The sequence below is a fragment of the Engystomops pustulosus genome, chromosome 1, assembly GCF_040894005.1.
Source record: "Engystomops pustulosus chromosome 1, aEngPut4.maternal, whole genome shotgun sequence".
NCBI classification, from domain to species: domain Eukaryota; kingdom Metazoa; phylum Chordata; class Amphibia; order Anura; family Leptodactylidae; genus Engystomops; species Engystomops pustulosus.
Window position 1 is genome coordinate 282134474 of NC_092411.1, and position 27893 is coordinate 282162366.

Genomic DNA, 27893 nt, shown 5'->3' on the forward strand with positions numbered 1-27893 from the left:
GTCTAGTGAGGAGGAAAGGGAAGGTGACCTGGTGTCTAGTGAGGAGGAAAGGGAAGGTGACCTGCTGTCTAGTGAGGAGGAAAGGGAAGGTGATCTGGTGTCTAGTGAGGATGAAAGGGAAGGTGACCTGGTGTCTAGTGAGGTGGAAAGGGAAGGTGACCTGGTGTCTAGTGAGGGGGAAAGGGAAGGTGACCTGGTGTCTAGTGAGGGGGAAAGGGAAGGTGACCTGGTGTCTAGTGAGGAGGAAAGGGAAGGTGACCTGGTGTCTAGTGAGGAGGAAAGGGAAGGTGACCTGGTGTCTAGTGAGGAGGAAAGGGAAGGTGACCTGCTGTCTAGTGAGGAGGAAAGGGAAGGTGACCTGGTGTCTAGTGAGGAGGAAAGGGAAGGTGACCTGCTGTCTAGTGAGGAGGAAAGGGAAGGTGACCTGGTGTCTAGTGATGAGGAAAGGGAAGGTGACCTGCTGTCTAGTGAGGAGGAAAGGGAAGGTGATCTGGTGTCTAGTGATGAGGAAAGGGAAGGGGACCTGCTGTCTAGTGAGGAGGAAAGGGAAGGTGACCTGCTGTCTAGAGTGGAGATACAGGATGGTGACCTGGGACAAGGAAAGATGACTTGTGAGGAGATAAGGGAAGGGAACCTGTTGTCTAGTGTGGAGACCAGGGAAGGTGACCTGCTGTCTATTGAGGAGGGGTTCTGGAAACTTGATCTAGTGTTTATGTAGAGGGCAGTGTTGGTAATGGGAAGAGTAACTGGTAGCCAGTGGGAAAAGGATATAGGACTGTGATCTGGTATCTGGTGAAGGTCAGTATCAGTAGATGACCTAGTGATTAGTCCGGAAGGTCCGTTAAGTGAAGGTTTCCCACTGTCCACAGGCACCCATCAATCTGGATAACAACTAGTGTAAATGGGTATGCAGTGAGATGTGTAGGTGGATGGTTTGGCATCCATTGTGGATGTAAAGCAGGTAAGTGTACCCCCTCAGTACTATGATGCACAGTATATGCCTTGTTCTGTGGATGTAGAGCAGGTAAGTGTCCCTCCTCAGTACTATGATGCACAGTATATGCCTTGTTCTGTGGATGTAGAGCAGGTAAGTGTCCCTCCTCAGTACTATGATGCACAGTATATGCCTTGTTCTGTGGATGTAGAGCAGGTAAGTGTCCCTCCTCAGTACTATGATGCACAGTATATGCCTTGTTCTGTGGATGTAGGACAGGTAAGTGTTCCTCCTCAGTACTATGATGCACAGTATATGCCTTGTTCTGTGGATGTAGGACAGGTAAGTGTACCCCCTCAGTACTATGATGCACAGTATATGCCTTGTTCTGTGGATGTAGAGCAGGTAAGTGTCCCTCCTCAGTACTATGATGCACAGTATATTCCTTGTTCTGTGGATGTAGAGCAGGTAAGTGTCCCTCCTCAGTACTATGATGCACAGTATATGCCTTGTTCTGTGGATGTAGAGCAGGTAAGTGTCCCTCCTCAGTACTATGATGCACAGTATATGCCTTGTTCTGTGGATGTAGAGCAGGTGCTTCTTATCTCTGCAGAGCATTGCACATCCTCCCCAGCACAGAGAAGAGCGATAAGAGAATGGCGCCTCCTAATATTACGCAGACACCGAGCCGCGTCGCTGCTCTACATTTTGTGCTGAGATCTTTGCAAATGTTTTAGATAATCCTAAAAAATGCCCGAGCTCAGCAAAACTGAGGAAATAATTGGAGCTCCAGCTGCGCTCTTATCCCGCTCTCCTTCCACCGCCCCTTTTATTTATCCTGTACTCACCTCACCCGGTATCACGTATAAAGGGTAAACCGGCTGCACAAAAATCAGGGGAGGAGGAGGGGAATATGTAACAGGAGCAGCAACACATATATCACACAAAGCAGTGGATTTCCTTTCTTATAGAAACCACATAGCGTCAGCAGGTGTCCTGCGTACAATGTGTGTACAGGGTATTAACCCTTTAACTGATCTAGAAAATTATCGGGTTTGGTATGGGACTGGGGTTCCTGGGGCCCACTTAGGAAATAGACTATTCTAGTCTCCAAATTAGGTCATTTTCTTGTTTACCTCTGGTTAGAGCTGGGGCCCACCGGAGGATCCTCTGATTCTATGGTGGGCCAGTCTGACACTGGATGGATTACTATAATGAAGTGGGTTGTCTAGTTTGAGAAGCATCTGGAGAGCTCTGGAGGACTCGGCATGTCCATGGAATTTATTGTAAATGCATGCAATGCCTTATTTCTCCTGAGGTGGCGCTGCAGTGGCTCCCTACTAAGTTAAATTGTAGATTACAGCTGCGGGTCCCAGAATCATGATAACTTTGGATCAGCAGGGAAACCTCTAATGAAAGGCGTTTATCTAGATAGGTACCTCGTTATACCTCTAGACAATGCAGGGATTCTAGATTCAAATACAAAATCATTGCCGTTTGTTATTAAATATTATGAGAAATAATACAAAATGATGAAAAACAGTAAAATTCAAGCTTAAACTTCATGTAATTGCAAATATTGCCACTCCGCCTCTTATTCAAGCTAAGCCCCACCCCCGAGGAGCTTCTTAAAGGATATATAGGGTAAAAATATAGTATAAACATACTAATTCATGCCAAATACAGTGGTAATATGATTGTTGTTTATTCCTAACTGTTAGTAGATGCAGGATTGTGAAAAATTGATTTATATTCTTGGAGTGTAGCTTATCCAAGCAAACTGCGGGATGTCCTCACACTGCTGTGCTCTGTGCTCATGCACTGAACTGTGTGACAGCACCATCCTCAGGGTAAAAGGTGTAACAGCTGCCTGGTTGGATAGTACAGCTATTAATGTGGAGATGTTCAGTGCAGAGAGAAAAGAGCACAGCAGTGTGAGGACACACATAAACCCATCAATGTTTGCCTATTGATAACTTTGAATTTCCGAACAGGTTAGAAGATCCTTTGCTGATGGTGATAGAAGGACTTTGCTATTTTTGCATTTCCCTCCATTATTCATGACCGAGGCTCCGGGAAGCTTCATTATTTTGTATTAAAATCTCTTTAATCTTACAAAATTGACATCAGAGGAGGCGGTTCCTCTACCTGTTGTAAGGTGGAAAACTGTTGGAGAGATGATGAAAAGCCGCAGCCTGAAGAACTCCGAGGTCTTAAAGATTTTCTCTTCAAAGTCTTCAAAGGAAACCGTAGACTCCAGCAGCTGCCAAGACGGGTCATCGGGCCAATGAGTCTCTATGAAATCTTCAGGGTCGGTGAGGAAGAAGAAGTCTTCGTGTCTGCAAGATGGAGAGGAGGGAGAGGCACAGAATGTGAGGAGGGGGAGGTCATTCCTTAAAGGGATGAAATACACAGGTTGTACAGTAATGGAATGGGAATCCAAGACTATACCCTAAATGCTCAACATATCGATGCACCATTTAGTGTCAATGGGGCACATTTACTTACCCGGTCTATTCGCGTTCCAGCGGCGGCTTCTCGGACGAGCGTTCGGGTCTTCCGGCGAATCATGAAGGTCCTGCGCCCGATGTCCACCAGGTGTCGCTGCTGCGCCGAGGTCCGCCGAGTTGCGTCGGACTTCACTGATCTCTTCCTGGTGCATGTGAGTATGGCCCGTGCGACCAATTATTTGTTTTAAATGCGGCGGTTTTTCCGAATCCGTCGGGTTTCCGTACGGCCCCCGATTTCCGTCGCGTGCATGCCAGCGCCGATGCGCCACAATCCGAGGCAATTCATGGAAAATCGGCACAAATCGGAAATATTCGGGTAACACGCCGGGAAAGCGTGAATCGGGCCCTAAGTAAAGGACCCCCATTATCTCACAATAGCATACAGTGCCTAAATAATATTACCATACAGTGCACAAGGGTATCACCATACCATACTACTACTGTACAAGCCTAAATAATACTACCATACAGTGGGATATAGTACAGTATCACCAAAACATACTACTGCCATATAGTGCACAAATGTATCTCCATACTATACAAGCCTGAACAACACCGCCAAACAGAGCACTACAGTTATAATACATTAAACCCATACCATACTACTACCACCAGACAGTGCACAAGGGTTATAGTACAGTATCACCAAAACATACTACTGCCATATAGTGCATAAATGTATCACCATACTATACAAGCCTAAATAACACCGCCATACAGTGCCCAAGATTTGTAATACAGTGCACAAGGGTTATAGTACAGTATCGACACACCAAACTACTAGCATGCAGTGCCTAAATAATACCACCATACAGTGCACAACATTTGAACTACTACATACAATACAGTATCTCCAAAACATACTACTACTATACAATTCCTGAATACCATCATACAGTGCACTATAGTTATTACACAGCATCTCTATACTACTACTAGTACCATACAGAGCCTAAATAACTGCGCCATATAGTGCACAAAATATATGGTATGTTAGTATATAGTATTTTCAAACCATAAAAAGCCAAAATAATACCAACATACTGTACACAGTATCACCATACAATAATACTAGCATGCAGTGCTATGGACATAAAATGCTATGTAAATAATAGTGCCACGCAGTGCTATCAGCATTGCATACTACCGCCATATAGTGGCCTGGGTGTATACACCTCTCACCTTGGTATGAATATTTTCTGCTGTAGGTCCACGGTCCCGGCCCCCCAGCAGGCGTCCAGGTGGTACCACGCTCCCTCCAGCTCCACCACGTTCCACATATGATTGGACTTTGTCCGGTGGAATCCCGCGCTGTCACAGGAGTCGGCACCACGGCTGCATCCGGTGATCTCCCTGCAGCGGATCCCTGCTTCACTGAGGGTCAGAAGAAAGTGGTATATAGTGCACCTGTGTGATGTCTAGTGCAGGGGGCGGAGCATGACACAGAGATTAGGTGCCATGCCCCGCCCCCTCCACAGGGGGCTACATAATCTTCAAGTGATACATGAAAAGGAGACTAAATGACAAACCCGGCTCTGCTACATAGTATAGTACAGGCATATACACAGCAGTGTCGCCCCCTACCTGCACATGTCTCTGCACAGCCCGGCGTACCCAGCGCACACCCCTCTCTTCTTCTCCACAACATCTTCTGTTTTGTACAATTTCTCAGAATTTCCAAGAAATCCTTCCACGTCATAACCTTGGGAAGAAAACAAGAATGAGCAGGAGAAGATAAAATGTGTAATGCACAGCACTGACATTGGCCCTGGAGAGATGTGTAATCATAAATGATGTTAGTAGAAGCAGGACTGTGAAAAATGTGTAAATATGGAAGGGAGCCTGTCCTCACACTGCTGTGCTCTGTGCATTGAAACCACCTACTCTCTGCTCTGAGTGATTGCTGTAATATCTAACCAGAAGCCTGCAAAAGCTTTTACTCAGAGTAAAGGGAATGGGCAGTGAAGCAGTTCACTGCAGAGAGAGCTAAGAGCACAGCAGTGTGAGGACTCGCCCACAGTGTACTTTTATGATTCAAAGCAAACTCACTGATATTATGGCAGAGCCAGATCCATATTGCCCGGAGTTTCTCGATGTCGCTGCGGGATCTCGCAGTGATAGTCTGTACGATTTCTGGTACAGACACAATTCCTGATCCCATCTAGAACAAAGTATAAAGACAAAGAAAATAAACTTTATAAAGTCACTGCCGTCCTGTGCATTCTATGTATTAAGCACATGTGACCCTCTTATTTACTACAGAGCAATGGCAATGATATGTCTACTACCTATTGGCTGGAGAGTGATGACATCACTGATATGCAGCCTATCCATTACTAGAGAGTAATGATGACGTCACTACAGAGCTGCAGTGACATCACTAATAATAAATAAGTTGCATTATTTCCCTGGATACATGGTACCAGACACTTCTCCTTTAAGTCAGACTGTTCACACCGAGAAGATCTTCCTGTGTCTTTCAGAACAAAACACAAATTGTTATCCCTCAGATTTCCCAAAATAGCTGAAAATCAATTACAATCTCCGCAGTCACAATGTGCAGCCAGTGGTGTCTGATCCGGAGCGCTCACTGTTCTGATAGACACAGGAACATCTGCTCAGTGTGAACTGCTACAGACTGACTTAAAGGCAAAGTGTATGGAGAATCTGCCTAGATCAGTGGTGGCTCGCCTATGGGCGTTACCTGGAGCCCTCTCAAGGGCCTATCTGTTATGTAGAGAGCGGTGACATCACTGAGAGCCTATCTGTTATGTAGAGAGCGGTGACATCACTGAGAGCCTATCCGTTATGTAGAGAGCGGTGACATCACTGAGAGCCTATCTGTTATGTAGAGAGCGGTGACATCACTGAGAGCCTATCTGTTATGTAGAGAGCGGTGACATCACTGAGAGCCTATCCGTTACGTGAAGAGTTATGACATCACTGAGAGCCTATCTGTTATGTAGAGAGCAGTGACATCACTGAGAGCCTATCTGTTATGTAGAGAGCGGTGACATCACTGAGAGCCTATCTGTTATGTAGAGAGCGGAGACATCACTGAGAGCCTATCTGTTATGTAGAGAGCGGTGACATCACTGAGAGCCTATCTGTTATGTAGAGAGCGGTGACATCACTGAGAGCCTATCTGTTATGTAGAGAGCGGTGACATCACTGAGAGCCTATCTGTTATGTAGAGAGCGGTGACATCACTGAGAGCCTATCCGTTACGTGAAGAGTTATGACATCACTGAGAGCCTATCTGTTATGTAGAGAGCGGTGACATGACTGAGAGCCTATCTGTTATGTAGAGAGCGGTGACATCACTGAGAGCCTATCTGTTATGTAGAGAGCAGTGACATCACTGAGAGTCTATCTGTTATGTAGAGAGCAGTGACATCACTGAGAGCCTATCTGTTATGTAGAGAGCGGTGACATGACTGAGAGCCTATCTGTTATGTAGAGAGCGGTGACATGACTGAGAGCCTATCTGTTATGTAGAGAGCGGTGACATCACTGAGAGCCTATCTGTTATGTAGAGAGCAGTGACATCACTGAGAGCCTATCTGTTATGTAGAGAGCAGTGACATCACTGAGAGCCTATCTGTTATGTAGAGAGCGGTGACATCACTGAGAGCCTATCTGTTATGTAGAGAGCAGTGACATCACTGAGAGCCTATCTGTTATGTAGAGATCGGTGACATCACTGAGAGCCTATCTGTTATGTAGAGAGCAGTGACATCACTGAGAGCCTATCCGTTACGTGAAGAGTTATGACATCACTGAGAGCCTATCTGTTATGTAGAGAGCGGTGACATCACTGAGAGCCTATCCGTTACGTGAAGAGTTATGACATCACTGAGAGCCTATCTGTTATGTAGAGAGCGGTGACATCACTGAGAGCCTATCCGTTACGTGAAGAGTTATGACATCACTGAGAGCCTATCTGTTATGTAGAGAGCGGTGACATCACTGAGAGCCTATCTGTTATGTAGAGAGCGGTGACATCACTGAGAGCCTATCTGTTATGTAGAGAGCGGTGACATCACTGAGAGCCTATCTGTTATGTAGAGATCGGTGACATCACTGAGAGCCTATCCGTTACGTGAAGAGTTATGACATCACTGAGAGCCTATCCGTTACGTGAAGAGTTATGACATCACTGAGAGCCTATCTGTTATGTAGAGAGCGGTGACATCACTGAGAGCCTATCTGTTATGTAGAGAGCGGTGACATCACTGAGAGCCTATCTGTTATGTAGAGAGCAGTGACATCACTGAGAGCCTATCTGTTATGTAGAGAGCGGTGACATCACTGAGAGCCTATCTGTTATGTAGAGAGCGGTGACATCACTGAGAGCCTATCCGTTACGTGAAGAGTTATGACATCACTGAGAGCCTAGCCTATCTGTTATGTAGAGAGCGGTGACATCACTGAGAGCCTATCTGTTATGTAGAGAGCAGTGACATCACTGAGAGCCTATCTGTTATGTAGAGAGCAGTGACATCACTGAGAGCCTATCCGTTACGTGAAGAGTTATGACATCACTGAGAGCCTAGCCTATCTGTTATGTAGAGAGCGGTGACATCACTGAGAGCCTATCTGTTATGTAGAGAGCGGTGACATCACTGAGAGCCTATCCGTTACGTGAAGAGTTATGACATCACTGAGAGCCTATCTGTTATGTAGAGAGCGGTGACATCACTGAGAGCCTATCTGTTATGTAGAGAGCAGTGACATCACTGAGAGCCTATCTGTTATGTAGAGAGCGGTGACATCACTGAGAGCCTATCTGTTATGTAGAGAGCGGTGACATCACTGAGAGCCTATCTGTTATGTAGAGAGCAGTGACATCACTGAGAGCCTATCTGTTATGTAGAGAGCGGTGACATCACTGAGAGCCTATCCGTTACGTGAAGAGTTATGACATCACTGAGAGCCTAGCCTATCTGTTATGTAGAGAGCGGTGACATCACTGAGAGCCTATCCGTTACGTGAAGAGTTATGACATCACTGAGAGCCTATCTGTTATGTAGAGAGCAGTGACATCACTGAGAGCCTAGCCTATCTGTTGTGTAAAGAGAGATGACATCACGGATATTACCTCACTGCTCACAGACCGGACATGCTCATCAATGAGGGTGAAGTCTGTTAAAGATAACAGTTCTTGTTTCTTCTTCCTCTTAAAGGGGCGGGTAGCTTGGGAATGATCACCCGTCTTGGTCTTCTCTGTAGATGTGCTGATGGGAGTCTCCTGTCTTGTAACACTTCTGTGGTCTCCACTGGTCTTAGTTGGAGACGTCTTGACTTTTGGGGTTTCCTGAACTTCTATTTTCGTTGACCAGAAGGTAAAGACTTCCTTCTTACTTCCTCCGCTGGTCTTCGCCTTGTCCTGTAGACTGGTGACGTGGAAGGTCCCCGGGCTCTGGACAGTGTCCATCAGGCGGGATGTCCTACCAGAGAGATGTACGTTGCTTTGGTTCCTCTTGTGTATCTCGCACACGTTCCCATTCTGGAGGTCCAGGCTCTTACACTTGGATGAGACCTTGATGTTTCTGGTACCTTGGATGAGATCTTCAGGGTTACATTGTGGCGCCCCCTTTATACATTTTTTATTGTTATTACTATTAGTATTTTTTAGCAGAGGGATTTTCAGGGGAGTTTTTTCATGTTGGGCATTTTCAGTCCAGATGATGTTACCACGACCCATTTCGACGGCGAGACCAATGGAGAACCTGGAAGGAGAAGAGTCAAGAGTCACCTGGAAGGTCTATCACTGTGTGTATCATAGCTGGGACACGGCCGGTCCCTATAGTCAGTCAGTGAGGAGCTGGGGACGTGTTGCTGGTGACAGGTGACTGATATATGACTCTCACTATGTATCAGCGCGGAGCTGATGAATGATCCCCAGCACATTGTTACATGGGCCATGTAAAGGTCACCCCTAACCACAGAGCCCCAGGGGGTATAATTAGCTGCCCGTGCCCCAGAGCTGTGCATACATGACCGGTACATGTGTATTATTAGCCGGGGACGGGTCCTGCACCTTGGACTTTCCATAGAACCATTAAACTCCCTGTCATCGAGCGCTGACATGAAACATTCCCGCTACAAGTGCAACAATGTAACAACTGCTCTACCACAATGGACACAGAGATACAAACCCTCACAGTCTATATTTTACTCCTTAAAGGGAACGTGTCAGCAGCTTTGTGTATGTTATTAATAGAAATATGGGCTTATATTCCAGGTTTGTATTGGGGGCTGGTCCTCACACTGCTGTGCTCTGTGCTCTCTGCAGACAATGTTAGGTATGGTCCCTGCAGAGATGTGTTATCATATATTTGTGTATGTGTTTAGTAACAGCAGGACTGTGAAATATGGATTTATATTCCAGGATTGTACTGGGGGCTGTACCCTGTGCAGCCCCCTGTTATGTATTGTCCCTGGAAAGATGTGTACTGGGGGTGAGTCTTCATACTGCTGTGTCCCTGCAGAGATGTGTTATCATATATTTGTGTGTTATTAGTAGAAGCAGGACTGTTAAATATGGTTTTATATACCAGGGTTGTAGTTTCTCACACTGTTGTGCTCTGTGCTCTCTGCAGACAATGCCAGGTATTGTCCCTGCAGAGATGTGTTATCATATATTTGTGTATATGATTAGTAACAGCAGGACTGTGAAATATGGATTTATATTCCAGGATTGTACTGGGGGCTATGCCCCCGTTTTAGGTATTGTCCCTGGAGAGATGTGAACTCGGGGTGAGTCTTCATACTGCTGTGTCCCTGCCGAGATGTGTTATCATATATTTGTGTATGTTATTAGTAGAATCAGGACTGTTAAATATGGTTTTATATACTCACACTTCTCACACTGCTGTGCTCTGTGCTCACTGCAGCCAGTGTTAAGTATTTTCCCTGGAGAAGTGAGTAATCATACCTTTGTGTATGTGTGAAATTTGGATTTATACTCCAGGATTGTAGCTTTTCCTGTTGTGCCGGAGCAGTCCACTCACACTGTTGTGCTCTTAGCTCTCTGCAATTAATTGTTTTACAGTCTTTTCAATAATCTCAGTCCAAAGCTTTTGCAGGCTCCAGGCTGGATACCATAGTAGAGGAGGCTGTGTAACAGTTTAATGAGCTTAGAACACAGTGAAGAAGCTGCAATTCTGAATATAAATCTATATGTCACAGTCCTGCTGCTACTAATGGCATACACATAGGTGTGATTACACAGATCTCCAGGGACAACACATTACAATGCCTGAAGAGAGCACAGAGCACAGCAGTGTGAGGACACAACCCCAAAGAACCTGCAGAAGCGTCAATCCTGGAATAGAAATCTATATATCACAGTCCTGCTGCTACTAACAACAAAAATTTGATTACACATTTCTCCAGGGACAATACATAACGCTGCCTGCAGTCCTGCTGATGGATCCCTTTAAGCATCTTATTGAATAATCCTTGGGTGATGCAAATGTCATATATAGATTTTCTTCCAATGCCTCTGCTTACAGTTAGTGAATGGAAATAAGAATAATGTCCTTTAGAGGGTTAAAAGCTTTCCTAGTCACACAGCTGAGTGTTTGCTGCAGTGTAGCAGTCTGTGGCAGTAGAGAGATTTGTGGCGCTCGGTTTGTATCTGATTTGTTTCCAGACCGGTATCTTGATGCGGAGGTCAGAGGTCACATTGCTCTGGTCTATCCTTGCTGCTAATTAGGGAGACCCCTGTGCCCCATATCACTGCCACCTTGTTACATCAGTCAGAAAAGGAAAGTTTATTGGGTTTAGAACTGATAGAAATAATGACCCGGCTCCCGGAAAGGAAGAAAATCCATATGATAAACCCGCATGGCCTCCCTTATTAGACACTAACACATGGCAGCCACCGCCAGCACCGGGAAGGCGCAGGATCTGGCAGGACGCCCCTGAATGCTGCACAGTCACAGATGTTTCTCTACTTACAGACTAATTGTCATATAGAAGCCAAAAAATGTCTCATTCAAAAGCTGCCGACACCTGAGATTTCTGACAACTCTGAGTCGTAAAGGGGTGGTCTATATCTAATGCAGCCGAGGAGGAGATAACGCTAGTGCAACCATCATTACATCACTACTGCCAACAGATGATGTCACAGCTTATCTCCTCCCCCTCCTTGTACAATGACCTCTATATAGATAACACTGACCCATCATTACATCACTACTGACAATAGATGATGTCACAGCTTATCCCCTCCCCCTCCCTGTACAATGACCTCTATATAGATAACACTGACCCATCATTACATCACTACTGACAATAGATGGTGTCACAGCTTATCTCCTCCCCTCCCTGTACAATGACCTCCATATAGATAACACTGACCCATCATTACATCACTACTGACTATAGATGATGTCACAGCTTATCTCCTCCCCTCCCTGTACAATGACCTCTATGTAGATAACACTGACCCATCATTACATCACTACTGGCAATAGATGATGTCACAGCTTATCTCCTCCTCCTCCCTGTACAATGACCTCTATATAGATAACACTGACCCATCATTACATCACTACTGACAATAGATGATGTCACAGCTTATCTCCTCCCCCCTCCCTGTACAATGACCTCTATATAGATAACACTGACCCATCATTACATCACTACTGACAATAGATGATGTCACAGCTTATCTCCTCCCCCTCCCTGTACAATGTCCTCTATATAGATAACACTGATCCATCATTACATCACTACTGACAATAGATGATGTCACAGCTTATCTCCTCCCCCTCTCTGTACAATGTCCTCTATATAGATAACACTGATCCATCATTACATCACTACTGACAATAGATGATGTCACAGCTTATCTCCTCCCCCTCCCTGTACAATGACCTCTATGTAGATAACACTGACCCATCATTACATCACTACTGGCAAAAGATGATGTGACAGCTTATCTCCTCCTCCTCCCTGTACAATGACCTCTATATAGATAACACTGACCCATCATTACATCACTACTGACAATAGATGATGTCACAGCTTATCTCCTCCCCCCTCCCTGTACAATGACCTCTATATAGATAATACTGACCCATCATTACATCACTACTGACAATAGATGATGTCACAGCTTATCTCCTCCCCCTCCCGGTACAATGACCTCTATATAGATAACACTGACCCATCATTACATCACTACTGACAATAGATGATGTCACAGCTTATCTCCTCCTCCCTGTACAATGTCCTCTATATAGATAACACTGACCCATCATTACATCACTACTGACAATAAATGATGTCACAGCTTATCTCCTCCCCCTCCCTGTACAATGACCTCTATATAGATAACACTGACCCATCATTACATCACTACTGACAATAGATGATGTCACAGCTTATCTCCTCCTCCTCCCTGTACAATGACCTTTATATAGATAACACTGGCCCATCATTACATCACTACTGACAATAGATGATGTCACAGCTTATCTCCTCCCCCCTCCCTGTACAATGACCTCTATATAGATAACACTGACCCATCATTACATCACTACTGACAATAGATGATGTCACAGCTTATCTCCTCCCCCTCTCTGTACAATGTCCTCTATATAGATAACACTGATCCATCATTACATCACTACTGACAATAGATGATGTCACAGCTTATCTCCTCCTCCTCCCTGTACAATGACCTCTATATAGATAACACTGACCCATTATTACATCACTACTGACAATAGATGATGTCACAGCTTATCTCCTCCCCCTCCCTGTACAATGACCTCTATATAGATAACACTGACCCATCATTACATCATTACTGACAATAGATGATGTCATAGCTTATCTCCTCCCCTTCCTGTACAATGACCTCTATATAGATAACACTGACCCATCATTACATCACTACTGACAATAGATGATGTCACAGCTTATCTCCTCCCCCTCCCTGTACAATGACCTCTATATAGATAACACTGACCCATCATTACATCACTACTGACAATAGATGATGTCACAGCTTATCTCCTCCCCCTCCCTGTACAATGACATCTATATAGATAACACTGACCAATCATTACATCACTACTGACAATAGATGATGTCACAGCTTATCCCCTCCCCCTCCCTGTACAATGACCTCTATATAGATAACACTGACCCATCATTACATCACTACTGACAATAGATGATGTCACAGCTTATCTCCTCCTCCCTGTACAATGACCTCTATATAGATAACACTGATCCATCATTACATCACTACTGACAATAGATGATGTCACAGCTTATCTCCTCCCCCTCCCTGTACAATGACCTCTATATAGATAACACTGACCCATCATTACATCACTACTGACAATAAATGATGTCACAGCTTATCTCCTCCCCCTCCCTGTACAATGTCTTCTATATAGATAACACTGACCCATCATTACATCATTAATGACAATAGATGATGTCACAGCTTATCTCCTCCTCCTCCTGTACAATGACCTCTATATAGATAACACTGACCCATCATTACATCACTACTGACAATAGATGATGTCACAGCTTATCTCCTCCCCCTCCCTGTACAATGACATCTATATAGATAACACTGACCCATCATTACATCACTACTGACAATAGATGATGTCACAGCTTATCTCCTCCCCCTCCCTGTACAATGACCTCTATATAGATAAAACTGACCCATCATTACATCACTACTGACAATAGATGATGTCACAGCTTATCTCCTCCCCTTCCTGTACAATGACCTCTGTATAGATAACACTGACCCATCATTACATCACTACTGACAATAGATGATGTCACAGCTTATCTCCTCCCCCTCCCTGTACAATGACCTCTGTATAGATAACACTGACCCATCATTACATCACTACTGACAATAGATGATGTCACAGCTTATCTCCTCCCCTTCCGGTACAATGACCTCTGTATAGATAACACTGACCCATCATTACATCACTACTGACAATAGATGATGTCACAGCTTATCTCCTCCCCCCTCCCTGTACAATGACCTCTATATATATATAACACTGACTCATCATTACATCACTACTGACAATATATGATGTCACAGCTTAACTCCTTCCCCTCCCTGTACAATGACCTCTATCTAGATAACACTGACCGATCCTTACATCACTACTGACAATAGATGATGTCACAGCTTATCTCCTCCCCTTCCAGTACAATGACCTCTATATAGATAACACTGACCCATCATTACATCACTACTGACAATAGATGATGTCACAGCTTATCTCCTCCCCCTCCCTGTACAATGACCTCTGTATAGATAACACTGACCCATCATTACATCACTACTGACAATAGATGATGTCACAGCTTATCTCCTCCCCTTCCGGTACAATGACCTCTGTATAGATAACACTGACCCATCATTACATCACTACTGACAATAGATGATGTCACAGCTTATCTCCTCCCCCCTCCCTGTACAATGACCTCTATATATATAACACTGACTCATCATTACATCACTACTGACAATAGATGATGTCACAGCTTATCTCCTCCCCCTCCCTGTACAATGACCTCTATATAGATAACACTGACTGATCATTACATCACTACTGACAATAGATGATGTCACAGCTTATCTCCTCCTCCCTGTACAATGACCTCTATATAGATAACACTGACCCATCATTACATCACTACTGACAATAGATGATGTCACAGCTTATCTCCTCCTCCCTGTACAATGACTTCTATATAGATAACACTGACCCATCATTACATCACTACTGACAATAGATGATGTCACAGCTTATCTCCTCCCCCTCCCTGTACAATGACCTCTATGTAGATAACACTGACCCATCATTACATCACTACTGACAATAGATGATGTCACAGTTTATCTACATTTCCTCCCGGTACAATGACCTCTATATAGATAACACTGACCCATCATTACATCACTACTGACAATAGATGATGTCACAGCTTATCTCCTCCCCCTCCCTGTACAATGACCTCTATGTAGATAACACTGACCCATCATTACATCACTACTGACAATAGATGATGTCACAGTTTATCTACATTTCCTCCCGGTACAATGACCTCTATATAGATAACACTGACCCATCATTACATCACTACTGACAATAGATGATGTCACAGCTTATCTCCCCCCCCCCTCCCTGTACAATGACCTCTATATAGATAATACTGACCCATCATTACATCACTACTGACAATAGATGATGTCACAGCTTATCTCCTCCCCCTCCCGGTACAATGACCTCTATATAGATAACACTGACCCATCATTACATCACTACTGACAATAGATGATGTCACAGCTTATCTCCTCCTCCCTGTACAATGTCCTCTATATAGATAACACTGACCCATCATTACATCACTACTGACAATAAATGATGTCACAGCTTATCTCCTCCCCCTCCCTGTACAATGACCTCTATATAGATAACACTGACCCATCATTACATCACTACTGACAATAGATGATGTCACAGCTTATCTCCTCCTCCCCCCTGTACAATGACCTCTATATAGATAACACTGACGCATCATTACATCACTACTGACAATAGATGATGTCACAGCTTATCTCCTCCCCCTCCCTGTACAATGACCTCTATATAGATAACACTGACCCATCATTACATCACTACTGACAATAGATGATGTCACAGCTTATCTCCTCCTCCTCCCTGTACAATGACCTTTATATAGATAACACTGGCCCATCATTACATCACTACTGACAATAGATGATGTCACAGCTTATCTCCTCCCCCCTCCCTGTACAATGACCTCTATATAGATAACACTGACCCATCATTACATCACTACTGACAATAGATGATGTCACAGCTTATCTCCTCCCCCTCTCTGTACAATGTCCTCTATATAGATAACACTGATCCATCATTACATCACTACTGACAATAGATGATGTCACAGCTTATCTCCTCCCCCTCTCTGTACAATGTCCTCTATATAGATAACACTGACCCATCATTACATCACTACTGACAATAGATGATGTCACAGCTTATCTCCTCCTCCTCCCTGTACAATGACCTCTATATAGATAACACTGACCCATTATTACATCACTACTGACAATAGATGATGTCACAGCTTATCTCCTCCCCCTCCCTGTACAATGACCTCTATATAGATAACACTGACCCATCATTACATCATTACTGACAATAGATGATGTCATAGCTTATCTCCTCCCCTTCCTGTACAATGACCTCTATATAGATAACACTGACCCATCATTACATCACTACTGACAATAGATGATGTCACAGCTTATCTCCTCCCCCTCCCTGTACAATGACCTCTATATAGATAACACTGACCCATCATTACATCACTACTGACAATAGATGATGTCACAGCTTATCTCCTCCCCCTCCCTGTACAATGACCTCTATATAGATAACACTGACCCATCATTACATCACTACTGACAATAGATGATGTCACAGCTTATCCCCTCCCCCTCCCTGTACAATGACCTCTATATAGATAACACTGACCCATCATTACATCACTACTGACAATAGATGATGTCACAGCTTATCTCCTCCTCCCTGTACAATGACCTCTATATAGATAACACTGATCCATCATTACATCACTACTGACAATAGATGATGTCACAGCTTATCTCCTCCCCCTCCCTGTACAATGACCTCTATATAGATAACACTGACCCATCATTACATCACTACTGACAATAGATGATGTCACAGCTTATCTCCTCCCCCTCCCTGTACAATGTCCTCTATATAGATAACACTGACCCATCATTACATCATTAATGACAATAGATGATGTCACAGCTTATCTCCTCCCCCTCCTGTACAAAGACCTCTATATAGATAACACTGACCCATCATTACATCACTACTGACAATAGATGATGTCACAGCTTATCTCCTCCCCCTCCCTGTACAATGACATCTATATAGATAACACTGACCCATCATTACATCACTACTGACAATAGATGATGTCACAGCTTATCTCCTCCCCCTCCCTGTACAATGACCTCTATATAGATAACACTGACCCATCATTACATCACTACTGACAATAGATAATGTCACAGCTTATCTCCTCCCCTTCCGGTACAATGACCTCTGTATAGATAACACTGACCCATCATTACATCACTACTGACAATAGATGATGTCACAGCTTATCTCCTCCCCTTCCTGTACAATGACCTCTGTATAGATAACACTGACCCATCATTACATCACTACTGACAATAGATGATGTCACAGCTTATCTCCTCCCCTTCCGGTACAATGACCTCTGTATAGATAACACTGACCCATCATTACATCACTACTGACAATAGATGATGTCACAGCTTATCTCCTCCCCTTCCGGTACAATGACCTCTGTATAGATAACACTGACCCATCATTACATCACTACTGACAATAGATGATGTCACAGCTTATCTCCTCCCCCCTCCCTGTACAATGACCTCTATATATATAACACTGACTCATCATTACATCACTACTGACAATATATGATGTCACAGCTTAACTCCTTCCCCTCCCTGTACAATGACCTCTATCTAGATAACACTGACTGATCATTACATCACTACTGACAATAGATGATGTCACAGCTTATCTCCTCCCCTTCCAGTACAATGACCTCTATATAGATAACACTGACCCATCATTACATCACTACTGACAATAGATGATGTCACAGCTTATCTCCTCCCCCTCCCTGTACAATGACCTCTGTATAGATAACACTGACCCATCATTACATCACTACTGACAATAGATGATGCCACAGCTTATCTCCTCCCCCTCCCTGTACAATGACCTCTATATAGATAACACTGATCCATCATTACATCACTACTGACAATAGATGTCACAGCTTATCTCCTCCCCTCCCTGTACAATGACTTCTATATAGATAACACTGACCCATCATTACATCACTACTGACAATAGATGATGTCACAGCTTATCTCCTCCCCTTCCGGTACAATGACCTCTGTATAGATAACACTGACCCATCATTACATCACTACTGACAATAGATGATGTCACAGCTTATCTCCTCCCCCCTCCCTGTACAATGACCTCTATATATATAACACTGACTCATCATTACATCACTACTGACAATAGATGATGTCACAGCTTATCTCCTCCCCCTCCCTGTACAATGACCTCTATATAGATAACACTGACTGATCATTACATCACTACTGACAATAGATGATGTCACAGCTTATCTCCTCCTCCCTGTACAATGACCTCTATATAGATAACACTGACCCATCATTACATCACTACTGACAATAGATGATGTCACAGCTTATCTCCTCCTCCCTGTACAATGACTTCTATATAGATAACACTGACCCATCATTACATCACTACTGACAATAGATGATGTCACAGCTTATCTCCTCCCCCTCCCTGTACAATGACCTCTATGTAGATAACACTGACCCATCATTACATCACTACTGACAATAGATGATGTCACAGCTTATCTCCTCCCCCTCTCTGTACAATGTCCTCTATATAGATAACACTGATCCATCATTACATCACTACTGACAATAGATGATGTCACAGCTTATCTCCTCCCCCTCTCTGTACAATGTCCTCTATATAGATAACACTGACCCATCATTACATCACTACTGACAATAGATGATGTCACAGCTTATCTCCTCCTCCTCCCTGTACAATGACCTCTATATAGATAACACTGACCCATTATTACATCACTACTGACAATAGATGATGTCACAGCTTGTCTCCTCCCCCTCCCTGTACAATGACCTCTATATAGATAACACTGACCCATCATTACATCATTACTGACAATAGATGATGTCATAGCTTATCTCCTCCCCTTCCTGTACAATGACCTCTATATAGATAACACTGACCCATCATTACATCACTACTGACAATAGATGATGTCACAGCTTATCTCCTCCCCCTCCCTGTACAATGACCTCTATATAGATAACACTGACCCATCATTACATCACTACTGACAATAGATGATGTCACAGCTTATCTCCTCCCCCTCCCTGTACAATGACCTCTATATAGATAACACTGACCCATCATTACATCACTACTGACAATAGATGATGTCACAGCTTATCCCCTCCCCCTCCCTGTACAATGACCTCTATATAGATAACACTGACCCATCATTACATCACTACTGACAATAGATGATGTCACAGCTTATCTCCTCCTCCCTGTACAATGACCTCTATATAGATAACACTGATCCATCATTACATCACTACTGACAATAGATGATGTCACAGCTTATCTCCTCCCCCTCCCTGTACAATGACCTCTATATAGATAACACTGACCCATCATTACATCACTACTGACAATAGATGATGTCACAGCTTATCTCCTCCCCCTCCCTGTACAATGTCCTCTATATAGATAACACTGACCCATCATTACATCATTAATGACAATAGATGATGTCACAGCTTATCTCCTCCCCCTCCTGTACAAAGACCTCTATATAGATAACACTGACCCATCATTACATCACTACTGACAATAGATGATGTCACAGCTTATCTCCTCCCCCTCCCTGTACAATGACATCTATATAGATAACACTGACCCATCATTACATCACTACTGACAATAGATGATGTCACAGCTTATCTCCTCCCCCTCCCTGTACAATGACCTCTATATAGATAACACTGACCCATCATTACATCACTACTGACAATAGATGATGTCACAGCTTATCTCCTCCCCTTCCGGTACAATGACCTCTGTATAGATAACACTGACCCATCATTACATCACTACTGACAATAGATGATGTCACAGCTTATCTCCTCCCCTTCCTGTACAATGACCTCTGTATAGATAACACTGACCCATCATTACATCACTACTGACAATAGATGATGTCACAGCTTATCTCCTCCCCTTCCGGTACAATGACCTCTGTATAGATAACACTGACCCATCATTACATCACTACTGACAATAGATGATGTCACAGCTTATCTCCTCCCCTTCCGGTACAATGACCTCTGTATAGATAACACTGACCCATCATTACATCACTACTGACAATAGATGATGTCACAGCTTATCTCCTCCCCCCTCCCTGTACAATGACCTCTATATATATAACACTGACTCATCATTACATCACTACTGACAATATATGATGTCACAGCTTAACTCCTTCCCCTCCCTGTACAATGACCTCTATCTAGATAACACTGACTGATCATTACATCACTACTGACAATAGATGATGTCACAGCTTATCTCCTCCCCTTCCAGTACAATGACCTCTATATAGATAACACTGACCCATCATTACATCACTACTGACAATAGATGATGTCACAGCTTATCTCCTCCCCCTCCCTGTACAATGACCTCTGTATAGATAACACTGACCCATCATTACATCACTACTGACAATAGATGATGCCACAGCTTATCTCCTCCCCCTCCCTGTACAATGACCTCTATATAGATAACACTGATCCATCATTACATCACTACTGACAATAGATGATGTCACAGCTTATCCCCTCCCCCTCCCTGTACAATGACCTCTATATAGATAACACTGGCCCATCATTACATCACTACTGACAATAGATGTCACAGCTTATCTCCTCCCCTCCCTGTACAATGACTTCTATATAGATAACACTGACCCATCATTACATCACTACTGACAATAGATGATGTCACAGCTTATCTCCTCCCCTTCCGGTACAATGACCTCTGTATAGATAACACTGACCCATCATTACATCACTACTGACAATAGATGATGTCACAGCTTATCTCCTCCCCCCTCCCTGTACAATGACCTCTATATATATAACACTGACTCATCATTACATCACTACTGACAATAGATGATGTCACAGCTTATCTCCTCCCCCTCCCTGTACAATGACCTCTATATAGATAACACTGACTGATCATTACATCACTACTGACAATAGATGATGTCACAGCTTATCTCCTCCTCCCTGTACAATGACCTCTATATAGATAACACTGACCCATCATTACATCACTACTGACAATAGATGATGTCACAGCTTATCTCCTCCCCCTCCCTGTACAATGACCTCTATGTAGATAACACTGACCCATCATTACATCACTACTGACAATAGATGATGTCACAGTTTATCTACATTTCCTCCCTGTACAATGTCTTCTATATAGATAACACTGACCCATCATTACATCACTACTGACAATAGATGATGTCACAGCTTATCACCTCCCCCTCCCTATACAATGACCTCTATATAGATAACACTGACCCATCATTACATCACTACTGACAATAGATGATGTCACAGTTTATCTACATTTCCTCCCTGTATACAGTATATACAGCCATGTGTTTGTCATCTGATACAATAGCAGAACGCAAATCGGGTGACCCCAGCAGAGAACATATAATACAATGTAGAGGAAACTTCATATACACTTCTCACCTCCTGGATGGCCCCTTTTAATGCCCTATAAGGTGCAGTGTTCAAAAACTCAGCCAATATGAACAGTCAGTCGTGGCAGAATCATGACTCTTGGTATACGCTGTATGTGCCCTCCCTTTAATCTATTAGAGACAGCAAAACAGAGAAATTTACAGCAAAATATTGGGACATCATCAAAGCAACCAGGATAAAAACCTCCATTCTTTAAACTGACTGTTCCCGGAAGAATTAATTCTTTCATAACAAATCTCAGAACTAACTTTCTTAGCAAAGTTCCTCCTCTGAGAACTCCCCCTGTCCTGATGTATAAAATTGTAATACAACAATAAAGTTTGAACATTAAAAAAACACACAAAAAAAAACTCCTTAAAAGTTCACTTTTTAGTGACCTGCAGATTCCTTTATACACAGGTGACTGCACCTCCGTGTCTACAAATTTGTGCAAATTTCCCAATTTTTTTGCATAATTTTTTTTTGTTCTCTGTTTATCCGTAGTTCTATTACATCACATGAATATCATGACTCTGCATAATAAGGACATTTCTGCGCCCGGGGGGAATATTTTATGTAAAATAACATCTTATAACCTGCAGGTTTCCCGACTACAACAAAAATCTTGTCCGGTCCTTGTTCTGCAATTTAAATTGTTACATTTGGTTTTCTAAAAAAATCTATTTCACACATTTAAAAAAATATAAAAGTATAAACATGAAATCTAAATGTATATCTATGAAATTACTGAAGCGTTCACTGAAGATGAGGGTTTTTTTTCGTTATCTTTAATAGTTTTGGCCTTTTTAATGTAAATACGTTAATATTAGATTTGATCTTTTCATTTGTTTTTTAGGTAGAACACAGAATTATTTCTCAATGTTTTGAATATCTGTTATTGTTACATGTTTATGACAATTGTTTGTCTTGTCCTTTTATTTCATTGTGTTTATATTTTATTTTTTATTAGTATTTTCTGCTCCGCAGTTACTACGTTTTTTTATTAGTTTTATTTTACGTTCATTTTATACCCGTTAAAATATGTTTGAAAATTTCGATTAGTTTTGTTACAATCTTTGAGTAATTTATAAGCTTGTGTTTTATAGTATGATACAGTTTGGTACTTACCACCCACAGGAGAGGTCGGGTGAGGCTGTGCCAGTGTCTCTGGGTGCCCGGTATTGTGTGGGTGAGGATTCCTTATATACTGCGGGAGCGGGGCCTGGATTTTCCTCTCTCTCACTTCCCATGTTCAGAAAGATCTATAAATACATCAAAGCCTGGCCGTACACTTTCCATGCCGCCAGGGACCGTGCGCTGCTCGTATTGATAAAACAGTTTGAACGTAAATAGTCGCTAATCCTCAGGATTGTGCCGCCAGTTACTAAGGAACGCCAGGGATGTTTAAAGGGAACCTGTCATTGAAATTAACCCACCCAAAATAAATATTTCATTAAAAATTATAATTAAAAAGCACCGCCCTCATCCCTACATGCTTCCTTTCCATGGCTGCAATGTAAAAAAATTATGTACTCACGTGATGTGAGTCCAATGACACAAAGTGAGTCCAATGAGTCCCTACATATTCAGTGGTTACTACATTGCCCCGCCTACTTATTCCTGATTGACAGGCAATGATTTGCTGCTGTATGGGACATTGAAGGACACTTCATGTCATGTGACCAGAGTGATGTCATCTAATGTCCTGCTACATCTGCAACGTCTACCCCATGCATGTATCTGATCACATGAAATCCTGGAGATAATACTAGAAATTATATTGGAGATAATACTACAGATATTACTGGGGATAATACTGGAAATAATACCGTAGTGCTGTATTATGCCTGAGGGCGCCTAACCCAAGGCTACGTAGTGGAAGAATGCAGAACGACCTCCGGCTGAGATGAGATTTCAGTTGAATGTTCTTTGCTCTTTATATCTGGATATTTTCTATAACGGCTCATAAACACGAACAATAGTCAGACGCCGACCTTGTCACATGTCAGTGAACCATCCTGCGTTATGTACTGGAGTTCCTGGAACCAGAAACCATCAATTACAGGTTATAGAACATAAATATAATCCTAGAAAATAGCTACTACTCCTGGATGGAAATGCCAATATTATACGTTGTGCACAGTGTCAGGAGGGCAGTGCACGGCTCAGGTATGTAAAGAGCACCCGGCATTGCATGACATCTCGTGTCTTACAGTTGTTTTATAATGGGATTTTCTCAAATCTTGCTGTAGTAACAAATTAGCAAGGAATGTTCTCCACATGACTATCTAGCCAATCAGAATCAGTGAGTGCCGAGTCACCGCCCCCGAGGAGCACTTATAAGCCTAGTCAGTGGTGTCTGTATGAACACTGGCTTTGTAATAGGGACCACAGAGTGTAATAGAAGAGCTCACCTATGGATAGAACTTACCTGTCCTAGGGTTAGTTCAATCTCTCCGTCTAATGCCTTTATGGACGTTTGACCCAATCCAAACTAAGAACTGCATGGGAGGGACTCTGACAGGACTTACCAACTTTGTATGGAAGTTTTGTGCTTTGAGTCTGCCGCAGACTATAAGAGTGAGGGGTCTTATTATATATTATAGTGTATGTAAGTGGGGCCACAGAGGGATCAGGGAGAGTTAGACATAAGTGTCATATTATATAGAAGGGGCAGTGCCATAGTCTATTAGTATATAAAGGGAACTCAGTGAGGCAATACAAGATCATATAGGAGGAGGAGTCTAGGTCTGCATTCACACCTACTAGAAAAATGTATGAATCCCTATTGTGTCTAATTTTAAAGGGAGTCTACCACCTCCTTTAAGCACTATCACAAATGTTATTTCTCTCCATTACACGGTTCCTGAGAATTTCCTGATTGAATCCGTATCCTAATGAGGCAGTTGCTGCAGCCAAGACTATTCCTGCTTGGCTATTCCTGCCTGGACCTGTTTCCTCTTCTTCCAGTGTTTTCCCATGAATCTCCCAAGATAAATCTATCTGATGGAGAGGGCAGTGGTCCAGACAGGAATAGCTGACCTCCGGGTGCTGAGGACACATATGCCTCATTAGCATATGGATTCAAACTGGAATTTCTCAGATAGGAATAATGAAGGTATTACAGACATCACAGAGAATTTCTTTTTCATCCTTCTGCAGATAATATTGCTTGGAGTAGGTGGTAGACCCCCTCTAATCCCATAAGAGTATGGTGGTCTTATCATCCAGCCACTTTATGATAACAATTGATGGTTATCACTCCATATAATTGTAGATGTCAGTGTCCCTATAACAGGGAGTATTCAGCGATGTGAGCTGTATATATACGGCCCTGTATACAGCACCGGTATATAAATCTATATAGGGAATGGCACCAGAACTGACCAGATATAAAATGACATCATGGACAAAGCAGAAACTTTGCTAAAAATAAGAAAATAATAGATTTTATCAGATGAAATGCTGGAGACGCCGGATCTCTACTAAGTAACTTTCTATTCTGTGAAATGGATCGGCGCTGAGAAAATTCAGGAAGATGATAATTTGTGCTAAATGTGCTAAATTGTCCCCTTGTTATCCGCCTATTAAGTCGTATGCAAGGATTTTCATGGCTAATGGATGGAGTGTGGGGGCACCGTGGGATCTCGGAATGATTTCTGATAATGGCGAGATGATGGGAGTCATTATTACCGCCGGTAGCCAGCTGTGTCATGTCAGGGGGACAAGATCTGCCGGGAAATCTCAGCACGAAGAAGAGGAAATGAGCAAAGTCCTCAATAACCTCCACCAGACTTGTCACACAATGGAGCAAAAAGGGCGAAAAGTTCTCATTTCTTTCGGGATCCAGATGCCTCCTCCTGGATAAAAATGCGGAAGACTTATATTAAGGATTGGATCAGCATCAGATTGGTCGCTGTCCTACACCCAGCACCTCCACAGATCAGATCTCAAATGGAACTGGAAGCAGATAGCGCCATCCTCTGTGTAGTGGCTGAATGCAGTCACTGCAGATTCATTCCCATACAAATTAATTTACAATTACATGGCGAGACCCCTGCACTATGATCTGAGGAGGAGCTGGAGGTTTTGCCTCCACCGATTTGATATTGAGGAACTGTTCAATGGATAGGTTGGGAAAATGTATAGCCCGTAACCCCGTTATACTTTTGTGGTGGCATCTAGTCTGAGCTCTGCTACAATGTATCACATCCTATAGGACCACTGATACATGGTGGTGACATCTAGACTGAGCTCTGCTACAATGTATCACATCCTATAGGACCACTGACACAAGGTGGTGACATCTAGACTGAGCTCTGCTATAATGTATCACATCCTATAGGACCACTGATACATGGTGGTGGCATCTAGACTGAGCTCTGCTACAATGTATCACATCCTATAGGACCACTGATACATGGTGGTGACATCTATACTGAGCTCTGCTACAATGTATCACATCCTATAGGACCACTGATACATGGTGGTGGCATCTAGACTGAGCTCTGCTACAATGTATCACATCCTATAGGACCACTGATACAAGGTGGTGACATCTAGACTGAGCTCTGCTACAATGTATCACATCCTATAGGACCACTGATACAAGGTGGTGACATCTAGACTGAGCTCTGCTACAATGTATCACATCCTATAGGACCACTGATACAAGGTGGTGACATCTAGACTGAGCTCTGCTACAATGTATCACATCCTATAGAACCACTGATACATGGTGGTGGCATCTAGACTGAGCTCTGCTACAATGTATCACATCCTATAGGACCACTGATACAAGGTGGTGACATCTAGACTGAGCTCTGCTACAATGTATCACATCCTATAGAACCACTGATACATGGTGGTGACATCTAGACTGAGCTCTGCTATAATGTATCACATCCTATAGGACCACTGATACAAGGTGGTGACATCTAGACTGAGCTCTGCTACAATGTATCACATCCTATAGGACCACTGATACAAGGTGGTGACATCTAGACTGAGCTCTGCTACAATGTATCACATCCTATAGAACCACTGATACATGGTGGTGACATCTAGACTGAGCTCTGCTATAATGTATCACATCCTATAGGACCACTAATCGTGGTGGCATCTTCTTCTGCAGCTACAATACATGTGTATTTCTGCTACAATGTATCACATCCTATAACTTCCCTGATACTTGGTGGTGACATGTTCTCCTCCGGGTGGTGATGTCTGGCCCTGAGCATCGCTTTGGATACAGACACTGGATACATACACTGGATACAGACACTGGATACAGACACTGGATACAGACGGATCTTCTTGTGCAGTCGGAGTTGATTTTATTCTAAGACAAACAAGTGTAATCTGCGTCCTGGGAACATTGTGTGTTTGTGGCGTCTCTGGGGCCATGTCTTACCTATTAGCGCAGGAGTGTCGCCTCTCCGCTCACATTAAGGAGTGACTCACAATGCACCGAGCGCCCGATCCTCTCCACAAGCAGCGGGAAGGCGACGGCGATGATGTTTTTGTTTTTTGGACAAGGGAATATTTTGCAGGGAGCAAGAAAAGGGCACGAGCACAGAAGAGCCGGATAATTATCTATAATTCTATGCAAATCCGTATCTCATCCACCCCCCGCACAGCCCGGGACGCCAAGCGCTGACCTAATGCCGCCTTGTTTTCCATCACACTAATTAGAGCAGGAGACGTCTGCGGAGCGCAATCCGTCCTTACAGAGTCATTGATTTCCACAGAAATGTTTTGCTGGTGGACGATGTCATGAGGACGGCCACTCGCAGGTTCTAGTCCTGGCCGGGGGGTTCACTTCAGTAATTCACTTGTTAATTTTCTTGTTACTCGCAGTGATAAAAAAATACTGCAC

The 27893-nt window shown here is 43.2% G+C and overlaps 1 protein-coding gene across 6 annotated transcripts in view; it reads right to left on the minus strand.

Moving 5' to 3' along the window:
* The window catches only part of LOC140083021 (kyphoscoliosis peptidase-like), a 46159-nt gene extending 18538 nt beyond the window's left edge, over positions 1-27621 (minus strand). The window contains exons 1-8 of one of the 6 annotated variants that reach the window (XM_072126350.1): positions 27429-27621; positions 23845-24054; positions 22025-22146; positions 8546-9176; positions 5494-5605; positions 5029-5146; positions 4627-4818; positions 3083-3273 (exon numbers count right to left, since the gene is read on the minus strand). In XM_072126350.1, coding sequence (XP_071982451.1) covers positions 3083-3273; positions 4627-4818; positions 5029-5146; positions 5494-5605; positions 8546-9151 — 1219 coding nt within the window. In that variant the 5' untranslated portion in view covers positions 9152-9176; positions 22025-22146; positions 23845-24054; positions 27429-27621. The other 5 variants (XM_072126352.1, XM_072126349.1, XM_072126351.1 and 2 more) reach the window with 5 other exon arrangements.
* Positions 27622-27893: the final 272 nt, after the last annotated feature.